Genomic DNA, 15934 nt, shown 5'->3' on the forward strand with positions numbered 1-15934 from the left:
TTACTTTCTGAGGACCAGGCTGTTCATCAAATTTAATTCATGGTTGTTCTGCAGCATTGCTGACCTGGATTCTAAAGTTTCCACATGTATCATCATCGTTTGATGACTTACATAGTGTGAAAAAAACTACCATGGTGCATATTCCTCAGTGTAGTGTCCCTCCATTATAGCAGCACAATTGTGTAGCAGACAGTAGATGTGTATCTCAGATTTCATCAGCAAATAAGGGCTTACATCAGACCTTATGCTACTCAAACTATGGTTTGTTTGTTTTTTAAGTATAGGATTGTGCTTCTAGTGCAAAGGGCACAATCCTATACTGATCATAATAGCATGTCTGCAACTTCTTCTAGAGAGGTGACGAAAATAACCTATATCTAAAATGTGAACCAGGACATTGTATTGGTTTCAGTGCTCCTAATAAAGTAAGAAGATGACAACAGTTACACTATTAAAATGAATTACAAAAATATGCATACTTGTATATTTTTCTCTTTTAGCATTGTTTTAAAGGTCACTGTATCTGGTTAACTCCAGATATCTTGAAACAAGATGGAAACTGGGGGGCATGGAGTAAATTTGGTTCCTGTTCTCGAACCTGTGGAACAGGAGTGAAATACAGAACACGGCAGTGTGACAATCCACAGTAAGTTGAACCTAAGCAAACTGTGTCTATTCTTGCCTAACATCTGTTTGTGAGAGATGTATTAGTGACTTTCAATTTTAAAAATATGAAAAAAAGTAATTGATTGTGAGCAGAGGCTCTGCCTTGGAATCACTGTAGTGGTTGCACTGTGGTAGCTGGTGTGTGTGTGTGTGTGATAAAATGTACAGAATAATGCATCCCACTCAGTATTATTGTTTATTATTGGAGTAGACTGACAGTATGCCTGTGATCCAGGGCAATTTGTCACACACAGCCAGAGTTTGTCTTTCATTGTTACTCTCACAGGCAACCTGAATCCAAACTGTAGGTTATCCTTTGTAGGGGTAGGTAGGGGGTTACACTGCTGGTGTAAAAACAAAAAAACCCTCTAGTTTTGTACACACAACTTCTAGTATACTTTCTAGACTTGAGCCAATAAGTGAATGCTTTGCTAATTTTGGGCTAAATATGAAGAAAATACTAAGGGTATTCACATGCGCAGCCTAATCCAGGCTAGGGCAGGCCAGCCTGAATTAGGTTGTGCATGTGAATCACTGGGAGTGAGTTCACTCCTAGTGCTGCACCCACACCAAAGCCTACTTACAGACCCAACGTTTAACCTGTGGTTCGCTTAACCTCAGCTGGCAATCGCTGCTGGGTTAAACAATTTCCCTCCAGCCTGCCGCCATTTCCAGCAGTGAGCAGGGGGGCGGGGGGAGAAGCAGCCGCTCTGAGTGCAGTGGCTGCTCTGACAAGAGCAGCTGCCACACCTATGCCCTGGAGCACCCTGTGATGTGGGAGGGGGTAAGTCCTCCCACTCGCAGCATCTCCCTCTACCACACTGTGCTCACGTGGGCATATGGTGCAGCAGAGGGGAGGACGGTGGCTGCTCATCTGTTGGGGAAGGCAGGTTAGCTCCTGCCTTCCCCGCAGTCCACTCGCCCTCCCTGGAGAGGTTGTGTACACAACCTTTCTGTATTGTTATGCCCTTTGAAATCCTTGGAACAAGGTGCACTTGTCTCATTGACTTCAACCTCTGTGTAAGCTCAGATTTATATTTGGTGTTGACAGATAATTCCCATTTGTTTCAGATGAGAGAACAAATCTACATGTCTAATGGAATGCACAAATGTTCTGAAGCCCAGATCAGGCTGTGATGCCCAATTATAAATCGTCGTACTTCAAAATAATAATAAAATGATTTTATAAGTATTGGTCATCATCCAAGCTAACCAAGTCTCTGTGTGTGGTGATGCCGTGCATGTGCAGTGAAAGAGGGGCAATTGTTGTCAACCTGCTCTTCCCTCTGTAGCCAACTGTGACTTCCAGAAATATTTTCAGGAGTCATATGGACTTCATATGGAAGAGGAGATCAGTAAAAATCACCCTTGCACCAGCGCTTCATTAATTTGGGTGTTGGCCATTGTGTTTTTGTGATATAGCCAGGGTTGGTCATCTTCTCTGGGGCTACTCTATTCTCCAGACAGTGGTTCAAGGGCTGGAAAGGGGTTTTTCTTTGTTTGTCACACAGCCAAGCCCCCACTCCTACCGTCAACTCAGTGTGCGGTAGCTGTGAAAAAGGCAAATTCCATGCTAGGGATCATTAGAAAGGGGACTGAAAATAAAAATGCTAATTTTACAATGCCTTTATACCAATATATGGTGTGGCCACATTTGGAATACTGCGTACAGTTCTGTTCTCTATATCTTAAGAAGGACATTGTAGAACTGGGAAGGTGCAGAAGGGGATAACCAAGTGCAGATACGGTTAGTTACTTGTCATATCCAGTGGATCTGAATTTGAATTCTAGCTGTTTTCTGTTTTTTCAACTACAGAAGTAATTATAAGCCAAACAAAGCATCTGATGCAAAGGTGGTTGACTCTAGTGGTGTGCTGTAACTTACCAATGTTGCTTTTTTGTTATTCCTAGTCCAGCTAATGGAGGCCGCACGTGTTTTGGGCCAAGCTATGAGTTCCAACTTTGCAGCACACACGATTGTCCTAAAAATTATGATGATTTTAGAGAGGAGCAATGCAGGCAGTGGGATCCTTATTTTGAATATCAGAACATGAAGCACCACTGGCTGCCATATGAGCATAATGATGGTTAGTACTTCCCTTTTATTCATTTTATTATGGTTTTTATTTACTTTGGTGTCAGATTTAGAAGTTTCCAGTTTCTTATATGCAAAAAGCAGTAGCATAGCCAAGAGAAAACCGTTTTTGAGCCTCCTCTCTGGAGAAAGGACACTTTCCGACAGATGAGTGAGCATGCAAGACAGGTCCTGTTCTTATTGGGGTTAGCTTTTACATTGAATTAGTGCATAAACTCTGCATAAATACTTAAGGAACAAACCTGAAACTTTGCTTTCTTAGCAATTTACTTTTGTGGGTTGTACAGTGATAAATATAAGTATCGCCCCTCCCCACACATTTTTCTGATAACCTGTAGAACTTATTGGGAACCCATCTATATTTAACAATTTTTCCTTGCTCAATTGACAGGAGTCTGAAAAAGCTGGGCATTTTTGATTCAGTACAAGACAAGAACTTGACTTACCATAAAGAACTCCATTCAACTGTTGTTCACAAACTGAAAAAATAATATTTGTATGTTGACAAGATAAAAAATAACATTCTTTTCCCATGTAGGTAAAGAACGGTGTCACCTCTACTGTGAGTCCAAGGAAACAGGTGATGTTGTTTATATGAAAAGACTGGTGCATGATGGAACACGGTGCTCTTATAAGGATTTTCATAGTATCTGTGTGCGAGGGGACTGCCTGGTAGGTGGCATTAATTTCAGGACTTATTTTCCCGGTTTCCCATTTGGAAAAATAAGAATAACATTAAAATGTGAGGGGTTTTCTCCAAGGCTCATCTACAAGCCTTAGAAACTTCAATCTTAAATATTGCTGTTTTCTAAAAATCAACCACTACCATCGTTTATCACTGTTTTATCATTTATAGTTACTATTTTACACAGTGGGAGGCTGAAAAAGTCTCAGCCTAAGTAAAATGGAGTTCAGTTGTGCTTTGGGCTGAGAACTGTGCAGCCATGCCTTGCATAGTCTCATTGGAAATGGAATGTTATGTATGGTCTAATTCAGGGAAACTCTTGAGCATGTGATTAAATTTCCTTTCTATTCAGAGAAACACCAGGTGCACCGGAGCAGCATGTATGTAATAGACTAACAGTCCAGGGCCTGGAACCCCCAGATGGCTTCTTAAGTTAAACTTTGCTTGTTTTAAAGCTAGCTACTGAAGAGGGGGCAGATGAGAATGTCTAGTGTATCTGTTACAATATATTACAGTATATTAGTGCTATGGAAACCTTTGTAATGTGTGACTTTCCTATGCCACTCCAATAAGGCTAAAAGCTTAGGGCCTGTGACAATGTAGTCCCAGATCCCGGAGAGGGGCAACACTGATGTGGAAAGGAGCCAAGTTGCCACCTCTTGCCATGTGACCTCAACTTCTTATGATTTCAGAGCAGTACAAGAAAAGTGCTGTTGTATAGGGCTGTGCTCAGCAGTCATTCCTGGGATTGACTAAATCCTGGTAATGATCAGATCATGCACCAGATATCAGAGATGCCTTGGATTGTATCAAGCCAATAATAGTTATTGGCTCGATACATCGGGGTGAGTGGGGCTTTCCTTTTTTTTGGCAGATCTGGCTGTTTCTGAAGAAATCAGTTGCTGAAAAGGCAGCTCCAGTGATAGCATTTCAAATCATTGCCTTTCCCTCCACTGTAGGGCCCTAGAATACACCAGGTCAGGAAGCAACACCAATGTAAAAGATGTTACAGCCTTTTCCTGGTGAATTATTGGGGAAAACCAATGGCTGTCTCCTACAGTTACAGAACGTGGCCATTTTCCCCATCATGCTATTGCTTCCTGCCTTGATGCACCCTAGTGGGGACAGTGGAGGGAAAGGCAATGATTAGAAATATTACAGCTGCAGCTGCCTTCTGGGCAGTCCATTTCTTTGGGAACAGCTAGATCTACAAGAAAGGTAAGCTCGTGCCACCCTCTGATAATATTCTATGCAATGCCAGTACCATGTGGCATTGCATCAAATTGATGATTGATTTTGGGGACATTTTTCATCAAAATTGTTTCTGGTGAAAAATGCCCCAGTAGAGACTGTATAGAGTCAATTCCTCTTATTGTTCAGATTTGAAGTACACTCTTACTATTGTGCTCCCATGCTGCTAAGATGAAGTCAGACAGGGCTCTTGGCACACTAGATCACAGTTATTGTCTGTGCATGTGAAAGCAATAAAACAAGAGACTGAAATGTGGCTTTGTTTATATCCTGCTATGGGCTACACCACTATCTCCTCAACAGCAAGGCCCGGGGATGCCTCAGACACAAGACAGCTTCCAGAGCAACACATCAGAACCATGACTAGAACTTACCAGACACTGCAGGAGCTGTGTATTGCAAGAGGGAATATTGACTGTCTCTCAGGAGACAGCTGGGTTTTATAGTCCATTGCTATAGTCAGTGATTTGGATTCACTCTTCTCCTAGCCAAGTGTTCAAGTTTAAAGGCACTTTGCTCTATTTCATAGGCATTTGATTCAGAGACATTGGGGGGCCTCTGCCACCACCAGGAAGTCTTCAGAGGACTCCTACAGTTGGGGATCTCCTGGTTCACTCAGTGTAGGGAGTCCCAGTGCCATGAAGTCACATTGTGCCTGGGTTGGCGATGTCTCTCATTTTGTTTTTCCCTCTGACCTCTTCACCCCACCATCCACCTGGGGGATTCCAGGTCTGGTTCATGACAGTTTATGCAATTGCAACAATGACTGACTTTTTGTGTTTAAATGATGATGAAATTAGCAGCCCACATCTTGTGGCATTTAAACATTGTCTTTAAAACACAATACCTTGTACTGGGCGACAAAATGGCACAGCAGGGAAATAACTTGATTATCAAGCCAGAGGTTGCCAGTTCGAATCCCCACTGGTATGTTACCTAGACTATGGGAAACACCTATATCGGGCAGCAGCAATTTAGGAAGTTGCTGGAAGGCATCATCTCATACTGCGCAGGAGGAGGCAACAATAAATCCCTCCTGTACGCTACCAATGACAACCTCAGGGCTCTGTGGTCGCCAGGAGTCGAAACCGACTTGACGGCACACTTTTCTTTACTTTACCTTGTACTGGAGCCATAACACACAATTTGAGAATAGATTAACTGGAGTCATTTTTCCTTAGGTTGACAGGGACAGGAAAATATATACTGCTGCTCTTAGTTTCAATTGCTCAGTATTGTTGCCTATGGGTTATCACAAACCAGTGTGCATTGAATTAAATACCTGCATACATTCAAGTCTTGAATAATAATACTATTTTGAAACTGTTTTTAATGAACTTATATCAGGGGTTAGTTAAATAATCAGAACTTTAAGCAGGTTTATTGGGGGGAAATGCCAATATTAAAACCTCATGTATAGATATTAACATGCCCTTTCAGGAAGAGACATTTTTTCTGTGTGTTTGTTTTTAATATCTTGATCTGATGAATTTTTTTTTAAAAGCAGACTCTAACAAGCAAAAGTAATTGCTTTTTGTTCTTTGTTCACAGAAAGTTGGCTGTGACAAAGTAATTGGCTCCTCCAAGCAAGAGGACAAGTGTGGTGTGTGTGGTGGAGACAACACCCACTGCAAAGTGGTGAAAGGGACCTTCTCCAAGACACCAAAGAAACAAGGTCCTTAAATTTAAAATGCAGTACCCATGTATCAAAGAAGCATGCACGAAGACCAAAGAATGACTTTGTACCTTCCTTTTGTTTTTTACAACACCTTCCCCAAGCTCTATCAATGCTGCAACTTCAGACACAGCTTCTGATAGGGAATGGCAGAAGTGCTGTTCAAAACAAACTAGAAAGCCTCACTGTATGTATTTGAATCCACTTATAGAGCCTCAACCACTTGAGGCCTGAATTTCATACATGAGGCTTCTTCTTCTTTAATCTTAATTTTAACTCGGCTGGCTGGCTGGCCTGGTTTTTCGTATGGTTTTTGAGGGTTTTGATCAATCTTCACATTACCCAAAAGACTTGTGTATGTTTGTGAACAGTTTTCCATTTTTGGCAGATGCAATTGAACAAGGTCTCCTGTCCCATTCTGGGAACAATTACAGTCCTGTTCATTATATTTGCATCTTATCCTTCTTCCAAGGAATTCAGAATAACTTGTGTGGGGTTATCCTGTTCTTTTAACCTTCCAAGAACCCTGGGGTAGGTTGAGCTGAGAAATAGTGATGGATCAGTCACTCAGCAAGCTTCATGGCTGGATTTGAGCCAGCTTTCCCTAGTCCATGCCCAACACTACTGCAGCTACCACTAGAGGTGCACCTAGCTAATTATGGAGCCTGGACCTATAGGCCTTTGGAGGGCCCTCCTCCCCTGCAAATTAAGCATCCTCATGCTCGGCTGGGCAACACCACCACCCTGGACAGACTAAAGAGGACTTGAAGGCCCCCAGGGGCTGTGGAGGCCCTGGACTTCGGCCCGGATGTCCAGGGCTAAGAGCACCTCTGGCTACCACACACACTTGAACTGCATATCTGTAGTTTTAGATATTTAGAAACAACTTTGCCAAAGCTCAAAGTGGTGGCCAAATCATAAGGTTGTTAAGTGACAGAACTTCCTGTAATGTGCCTCTTTTTCATTGAACTAGATGTCAGTATCTCTCTCTTACCCGTTTGTTTAATTTCAGAAGGGCGATGATTCAGAAGACAAATCTATTTTCAGAATCTGATGCCATGTAAAATGAATGCCTGTTCAGAAAGTGATGGGATGCAGACGAGACCAGGGCTCCTATATCTTTAATAGCTGTGTTAGATCAAGGAATTTCATCACATGTATTTTGTTATGTGGATGTGAAACAAGGGTGAACATGCAGGGTGAGCTGTGCCTGCTGCACTCCCCACTTATATACATCTATTGAGGGTTCAGGCATCCAGTCTTCTCTTCTGCATCTGGCCATCCCTTTATTTATAATATGAGCTCAATTTGTTTGAATGTTTCCCTTCAGGTTACATTAAGATTTTTGAAATACCAGCTGGTGCAAGGCATTTGCTTGTACAAGAATCTGATGCCACCATTCATAATCTTGGTGAGTATTAAAATGTGGACTTTTGTTGTTATCTTTTTGTTTGTAAGTTTGTGGGTGCTGACAAGCTGAAAATATTTCTGTGCATCTTTCTGGCCTCGCAACTCCTCACATTTATCATCCGGAATACAGCACTTTAAAAAACAAATAAACAAAATTATCTTATTGGACAAAGTATAGTATAGTATAGTATAGTATAGTATAGTATAGTATAGTATAGTATAGTATAGTATAGTATAGTATAGTATATTGACAAATGTAATAGAATACAGCTTTTCCATAATAAATATAACTTTAATTTGGTTTGTTTCTCCCCCACCCCACCCTGACATTTGAAATATGTAGTCATTCTGCAGATTCATTTTCAGTCATCAGGTGATGAGGGCACCCAGAGTAGGACTTCCGATATGACCTAAGTAAGTGCTTGGAGTGCTCAGAGCATCTGGCTCTACCCTGAGAGTGGCTAGGACTTATGATGACTAAGGATATAAGAATAGCTGATATTAACAGATGAGGTTTCATTGGATGGAGACAGACACACAGGTCTATTTCCTCCTGTGTTATTATTGTATTATTTATTGTGGTTGGTAGTGGTTTTCCAAAAATTCATGCAAGGGTCTTTTCTGTTCTGTGATGCCAGAGGATTGAACCTCTGACCTTATGCACAACAAACATGCGCCCCCCACCCCCACCCAAGCAATTGATCTTTTCCAAAGCACAAACATAGTGATGAGGCTTTGGAGAAGCAATGTGGAAGCAACTGCTTCCTGCTGCCCTCCCCCTGCAGCCTCCTGTCTCTCTCCCCATTGCTGGCACTGAGCTGGCACATATTTTGCCAGGTGGTGATGTCATTAGCCCATATGTTGGCTCTTTGCCACTGGTGATAATGGGGACCACAAAGCTCCCCAGCCCTGGTCCCACTGAGTGGCGCATGTCTGCTGAACACCATTTCCCCTGAATGACGTAAACTAGAAACATACTGCTTTTATACCTTGATCCTATGAATGGTTTTATTTGTTTGTTTGTTTGTTTGATTGATTGATTGATTGATTTATACCCTGCCCAAACTTGCGTATCTGGGTGGCTATATATAGAATTTTTATAGAGAGAGAATTTAGTCCTTCTATATTCAGTGGCACTTACTACCAAGACAGTTTGGACAGAATTGAAGAAATATTTTAAACCCTGAATTTTCAGGATTTGACACAGGTACTAGGTTCTGTGGCTGAGGTGATAATATGCACTACACTGCAGAGCACTATGACAGCTATGCAAGTCACCAGATCATCAATGCATTATAATTTGGCATATTTTATATTAAATGGTAAGATACTTCCAGTTATGAGGCTTTCAAAATCACTCTGTATGCTGCTTCTTTCATGGTGCTCCCGTGGGATGTAATAATGCAACTAGACCATCCTGTTTCCATGTTGCAGAACATTAATTTTCTTTTCACGTGCTTTTACATACATTTCAACAATCTAGCATTTGGATCTGAACTGTTTCAGATTCTGAACCATCCATAGCAAGGATATTAATCATCACAAAACGTAAACAGTAATTGAAATCCTCTTACAATTCAGTTGATCAATAATAGACAATGTCTTGTGGACTATTATTAATTAGAAGTGGATTCACATCAAACGGTCTGGTAACTGCTATGAATCACCTACGTTTTGCTTTGTAAAAGCTTCCCTGAACTGCTGTTGTGTGTAGCCTCATGGAATTAATAGCATTCATTGCACAGATTTATTCCTTATGTTAGGCAAACTGTTTCAGGAGAAGTGTGAGCAAGACTTTTGATTTTGTAATCCTGATAGACATATTGATACTGCCAACACTTCAGAAATGTGTCACAGAGAATTTTGCCTGAGCAAAAGGGAAAGCAGGCAACAAGTGTATGGAACTGTCATGACTGGAATTATTATTTTAAAATTAAAAAAAATAGGAAGAAAGATGAAAAGGATTCTAACATTTATATGTAAAAATCAGCCAGGGATGTCAGCAGTGCCAAGGTCAGTGGAAATGAGAGAGGATGAGATTGAAGAATCCTCAAGTTCAAAGAGATCTCATCTAATCCAATCACCTGCAAAGAGGAAAGATTTGTTGTACTTAACATTTCTGCCAGAAATTCCATGAAAAAGATTTCCTAATTAATTCATTCAATTCTCCAACTTCCCTTTTTAAAGTTTATAGAACCTTTTATTCTATCTGCTTAGTGACTTAGGCCTATCCAACCTATGACTCACCAAAGCCACATGCGATCTGCCAGCTACATATGGCAGATGGCCCCCCAGGAACAAAATGGACCAATTTTTTTCCTGCTTGCCTGATAAAACAGGCGGGTTCTGAAGCACTTAGAAGGCCACAAGGCATAGAGTAGGCTGCATTTGGTTTGATGGGTCACAAATTGTGCAGGTCTGCCTTATCTTCTTTTTAATTCCAATCCATTATCCAAAGTTAGACGTTCTTTATGGTACAGGATCTCTGATGCACAGATGAAACTGCCCTGCCTAAAAGGGTCTAACTATGCATTTCAATGGCAAAAGTAGTTATGCATGCATAAAGGGGATATGTGTGGAAAGCTACCAATATTCTTTGATGTCACTGGGGAAGCCTAGCTATGCAAAGAACTCCTTCCTCTTGTCCAAGATGGCACCACATACTGAGAATGTCATGGAGAAGACCTTTCTTTCAATCCAGTTAAACAAGTTGGGAATGTATCTAAGTCCATGAGCTGACTCCCCTGCTCCTCAGGTGCCCTTGTTGCTTACTGCAGGGGATTTAGCCCACCTATTACCACCTATATATTCTGTTTTCCATTCATCAAGGGACTCGCCTAAATGATTTCAAACAGAAATGTTCATAGATGAGATTCTTAGCTTGTCTTCTAGTACCCAAATTCATCAGGTTTCACTGACCTGAATGATTTTGATTCCCTGTGTATTCTTTGATATGCAATGCTTCCATCATTGGGTGTATCATCAGATGGTGATTTACTTTTTGTCTGTGCATGTGTTTAATATGAAGAAGGGAAAATAGCCATAGAGCACCTTAAGCAACACAGAACCTAAAAACTCCATCTTTGAAAAGTAGCAAGGATAAATTTTAAAATGGCCATAAATAAAAGCCTTAGGAGCAGGGGCATAGTAAGGTTGGAGTGGGCCCAGAGACAAGATTTTAAAATGCACCCCACCCCCCTCACTGAAGCTCAGCTCATGAAGTAAAGAAATCTTAAATGAGGCTGAATAGTGGTAACAAAAAGCAGAGTAAATATATATGTGTGTGTGTGTGTGTATATAATTTATACACACATACACACACACACACACACACACACACATCCTATGTGCCACAATAGAACATCACCCTAAATTATTTTTTTAAAGGTTTTGTAAATTGTGGACAATACAAGTCATTTAATGGTACTAGAGAAAGACATGCTGTTCTGGTAGCTCCAGGTCTTAACACTCACATCAATTTCAGAGGATGAATACAACTGAAGGAAGCCCGGGCAGGTGCGCAGCTGAGGAAGTCAGTCATGTGACTTGCCTCTGGGGGGGGGCCAAGGCAGTGGGCCCCCAGACAACTGTCTCCCCTTGCCCTATTATAGTTACACCCCTGCTTAGGAGGCTATGTTTCAGTACCAGAGGTGCAATAGTAAAGAAGCATGTAATATGGTGCCTACCTAGTCCTCCATCGGCTAATAAGAACTGCTGTGGTACAGTAGATAATACTAAGCCTGAAACCTTCTAGTCTCTTCCTACCCTCTAAACATTAAAGGGAAGGGGGGGGGAATGAATTTGAGTCTCTGAAGATTTCATGTTTGTCATTTTGTTCTTAGCTATCAAGAACAGAGAAACAGGCAAATTCATTTTAAATGAAGACAACTATGTGCCAGACTCCAAAGTGTTTGTTAACATGGGTGTGGAATGGGAGTATCGGAATGATGACAATAGGGAAACTGTGCAAACCATGGGTCCTTTACGTAATGGAATCATCATTCTGGTAAGTCGCTTTAAGATGAGAGTGTCTAATTACACTGAATCATGCATTAAGGCATCTGCTTTAAGGATCAAGGGCATACATAATTATTTCTCCTCAACTTTACATATTGCCATGTTTGATTGTAGGGAGTTCAGGGTTACATGCCAAAAAAAAATAAGCAGAGAAACTGACAAATTGGGGTGGATGATGATGATGGAAGGCAGGGAAGCAAAAAAGGAGTAGAGAAGTTCCAGGCCAGAGTCTGGCCATTTCCCAGCCAATGACTGATGACTGACTTGGAGGTATTTATAGCCAGGTCAGGTCAGATGGAACCAACAGGCTGCCTGGAGGGTTGGGGTGGAACTATGCTGGAACCTGGAAGGACAATACTGCCCTTTCTTTCTTTCTTTCTTTCTTTCTTTCTTTCTTTCTTTCTTTCTTTCTTTCTTTCTTTCCTCTGCCACCTTGCATGGCTTGTCACAAGAACTGCAAGTGCAGAGACTAGGAGGCTCCAGATTCTAATCCTGGCCCACCTTAAAGTAGGCCCCACTTCCATAATCTGTTTTCCAAAGTGAGAAAAGATTAGATGGATAACATGTGTATAGGCACCAGTCTTGTGAAAAGCTGTACATATCATAAGGGAGGGTTCACAAGCCGAGGCTCACCATGTGACCTGCCCTTCGTCAACCAAAACAGTCCTAGCACTATGAAGACTATTGTCATAGAACTTTAGTAAATTAACCCTAAAACAGCACCATTTTAGTGTAAGAACATATTTTTTGTTATAATTTAGTCTCAGTAATTCACTAGCCATTTACTAGGAAGGTGTCAGTGATTTCAGTAAGGCTTACTAGTAGCTTAGGATCACCACTTCAGAAGAATGAAATTTGTAATACTTACCATGGTTTCAGTTTTTTTGTAAAATGCTTCTGTAATATTTGAAATATTCTGCTCAGAACATGTCTTATTTGTCTGACTAGGCAATTCCTCATGGTAATGTCAAGCTTTCACTGACATACAAGTATATGATCCATGAAGACTCTTTAAATGTTGATAACAACAATGTTTTGGAAGATTCAGTAACATATGAATGGGCCTTGAAAAAATGGTCACCATGCACAAAACCCTGTGGAGGAGGTAAAGAAAGAAAGTTAAATTGATGAATGTGCATTCTAAGTGTCACTAGATCCATGTAATTAATTGTGTAATTAAATCTCGGTTCTCAGATGCATGTTATATCACTTGATCACTCAATAGCACTGGGAGCTGAATAAGAGAAAGGATTTCATTGAAAAACACTGAGGCTGTTCTCATGAGCAGGAAAAACCGGGCGAATGAAGCCAAGCCTGGTTTTGCCCATATGCAAGAACCGCCAGGATCGGACCGGATCCTAGTGGTGCCTTGGCAGCAAACCCACCTCTGGAGCCACCCTCTTCAGAGGGTAAGAGAGAGAGTGTTTTTTCAAATCGTCTGTCAGTTTCAGGGAGGGGAGGGGGATCCCCTTAATGCACTGCACACTTGAACAGTGCATTATGGGAGTTTGGGGGGTGATGCGGGGTGATGCACCCCCACACCCTGACACTACGGGCTGCCAGAAGCAGCCAGAAATGGTTTGGTGGGCAATTTGCCCACCCAACACATGGAAGCAGATCATCTGTGGGGAGGTAAGATTTTTCAGGCTTCTTCCCCGCTGATCTTGTAGCCCTTTCTCATCAATTGTGAGAAAGGGTTCATTGTGTTTGAGGTAATATGGACTTGTGATGACTCGTGTACCTTGTTCAAGCCATCATTTGATGCCGCAATCTCCAAGTGACAAACCTTGTGTATATGAATTAAACCTAAATGATTTCTTCAATACTGTACTTTATTGGGGAAATACTGTACAGTTTACATATGCAGTTAAATTTAAATAAGGAAATATATTGAGTAGTGAGAAAAATCTGGACAAGATACACACTATATTACCATCCACTATTTATAATAGATTGCACTACTAGAATATAGGTAGTAGATAAAATGTATTGGAGCACTTAAGCTGAGTAACTGAGATAGAAAGAAATGAATAAATGTTGATGAAATGCTTACGGTGCTTACACCAGGCTAAGTCACAATCCAGATTACATGAAGGTACTGGTTCTATTAACCAAAGCCTCCAAATAAAACATGGAATGTATTAGGACCATTGGCTGTGAATTAAATAAAGTGAGTGAAATAAAAAGGAATGAATGAATGAGTGTTAAGAGATAACAATTCCAAGACCACAACTTGTGCTGTTGTGACAACTTGAAAAAGGGGCTCCATGCAAAGGCACATGCACACCTGATCCCAACCATTGTGAGCTCACCACTGCTTCACACACTGCCAAGGGTATTATTTATTTATTTATTTCGCATATTTTTATACCGCCCAAAACTTACATCTCTGACAGGTAATCTCATGGGGCTAGCAGGTTTCTGAACTAGGGGTGAGCACAGAATAGGCTGGTCTGCTTTGGTTTGAGCCTGAACTGGACCCGAACTGGGCTAGGCCAGTTCAGTCCGGCACCCCCTTGACCGCCCCCCCAGTCCAGTCCGGGGGGGGATGGTTTTGTGACCTTAAATTTTTTAAAAAAAAACAAAACACAACATATTTTTTTAAAACTTACCCCCTCTAGGCCACACAGAGGCCCATTGTGCAGGCACAGCGGCCTCCAAAATGGCCACCGCGCCAATGGGAAAGGCCTGAACAGGCTGATGAACAGCCAAAGAGGCCAGTTTTGGATGGATGGGAGACCAGCAGATGGAGGGGGAACCTCTGTGGACCCCCCCTGCCTCAGAGAACCCCCCCAAGGGGGTAATTTTTTTAAAAATATAAAATAAAATTTAAATAAACCTTGTGAACCCCCCAAACAGGCTGAGGGGGGTTCGGTCCAGGGTAGGACCGAACAGGGGGTGGTTCGACCCCGAACCATCAAACCTGTTTGCACATCCCTATTCTGAACCAGGCCTCCCTGACCTGCAAAATATAACCTGCTTTTTACCCCTAATCTGAATGGAATAAAGAGTTCTGAATAGGCTTCAAGGCATTTTGAAAAGTTAAAAAAGTAAATGTTGAATTGAGTGGAAGCACTTCACATGCTGAAAATAAAAGATGTCTCTCTCTTAAGGCTATCAGTTTACAAAATATGGTTGTCGGAGGAAGACTGACCACAAGATGGTTCATCGTAGTTACTGTGAGTCCATCCAGAAGCCAAAGCCCATTCGCAGAGTTTGCAATCTCCAAGAATGTTCACAGCCAATGTAAGCATTTCTCTCTGCTGGAATAACTCATCACTGTTGCATAAGTCATTGAAACAGATATGCCTTCAGCTAGCCTTAGATGACCTCCTTTACTCCCTCTCCTTGTGGCTGCTTTGGGTCAGATCTTTAGCCTTAATGTTTAGATTATTACCAAATCCTAGTTACACAATGATGTGATGGAATTGCCAGAAATTTGCTTGTTGAAACAGCCATTCCTACAAATAATAATTCCCACTGATTCTGAAGTAAGCTTTGATGGGAAACATTTTTTTTCCTATCTGATACATACACTTGTGTCTCGCCCATCATTAGATAATCAAGATAAAAATAGATGCGAAATGAATTTGTATAAATTGATTTCACAGTGTATGAATTTAAATGCATAAAAATATTTATTGGTTATTACTGAAGAAAACTTCATACATCAGTCCTAATCTGAACACCAATAAAACTCGCAGCCCAGTTTTTAAAGATGTGTGTGTGGGAGTTGGAGAGAGGCATTTTTGGCTCACTTAACTGGTTTTCTGTTTAAGCATTTATGATATTTTCCCTGAATGTGTTTCTTTTTATGGATGGCTGTGTGTGTGTGTGTGTGTGTGTGTGTGTGTGTGTGTGTGTGTGTGTGTGAAAGACAGAGATCCGATTTGGATTGAGAGGAACTGTGGTGGCAGAGGATACTCTTTCACCACAATCCTGTTAAAATGATCTATACATGAGAACAAACTTAAGAGCATCTTATGTATTAATATTCCTTGTCGCATAGGGAATATAGTGAATATAATTCAGGTGCATATTCTGATATGCATCCAAATGGTCATCCAAGTTAGGATCCAGTCCATTCACACTGTTGCTTCAAATGAGATGCACATTCCAGTGTCCATTTCAATGC

The 15934-nt window shown here is 41.3% G+C and overlaps 1 protein-coding gene across 10 annotated transcripts in view; it reads left to right on the forward strand.

The window, feature by feature from the left end:
* The window catches only part of ADAMTS2 (ADAM metallopeptidase with thrombospondin type 1 motif 2), a 392140-nt gene that overhangs the window by 349443 nt on the left and 26763 nt on the right, over window positions 1–15934 (forward strand). For 9 of the 10 annotated variants that reach the window (XM_053298177.1, XM_053298178.1, XM_053298179.1 and 6 more), the window contains 8 exons: window positions 501–646; window positions 2578–2753; window positions 3300–3433; window positions 6249–6372; window positions 7703–7783; window positions 11625–11788; window positions 12748–12904; window positions 14913–15045. In XM_053298177.1, the coding sequence (XP_053154152.1) occupies window positions 501–646; window positions 2578–2753; window positions 3300–3433; window positions 6249–6372; window positions 7703–7783; window positions 11625–11788; window positions 12748–12904; window positions 14913–15045 (1115 nt within the window). Of the gene's footprint in view, window positions 1–500; window positions 647–2577; window positions 2754–3299; window positions 3434–6248; window positions 6373–7702; window positions 7784–11624; window positions 11789–12747; window positions 12905–12993; window positions 13177–14912; window positions 15046–15934 lie in introns of those variants that run through there. The other variant, XM_053298186.1, reaches the window with a different exon arrangement.

The sequence above is a fragment of the Hemicordylus capensis genome, chromosome 2 (genome assembly GCF_027244095.1).
Source record: "Hemicordylus capensis ecotype Gifberg chromosome 2, rHemCap1.1.pri, whole genome shotgun sequence".
Lineage (NCBI taxonomy): Eukaryota > Metazoa > Chordata > Lepidosauria > Squamata > Cordylidae > Hemicordylus > Hemicordylus capensis.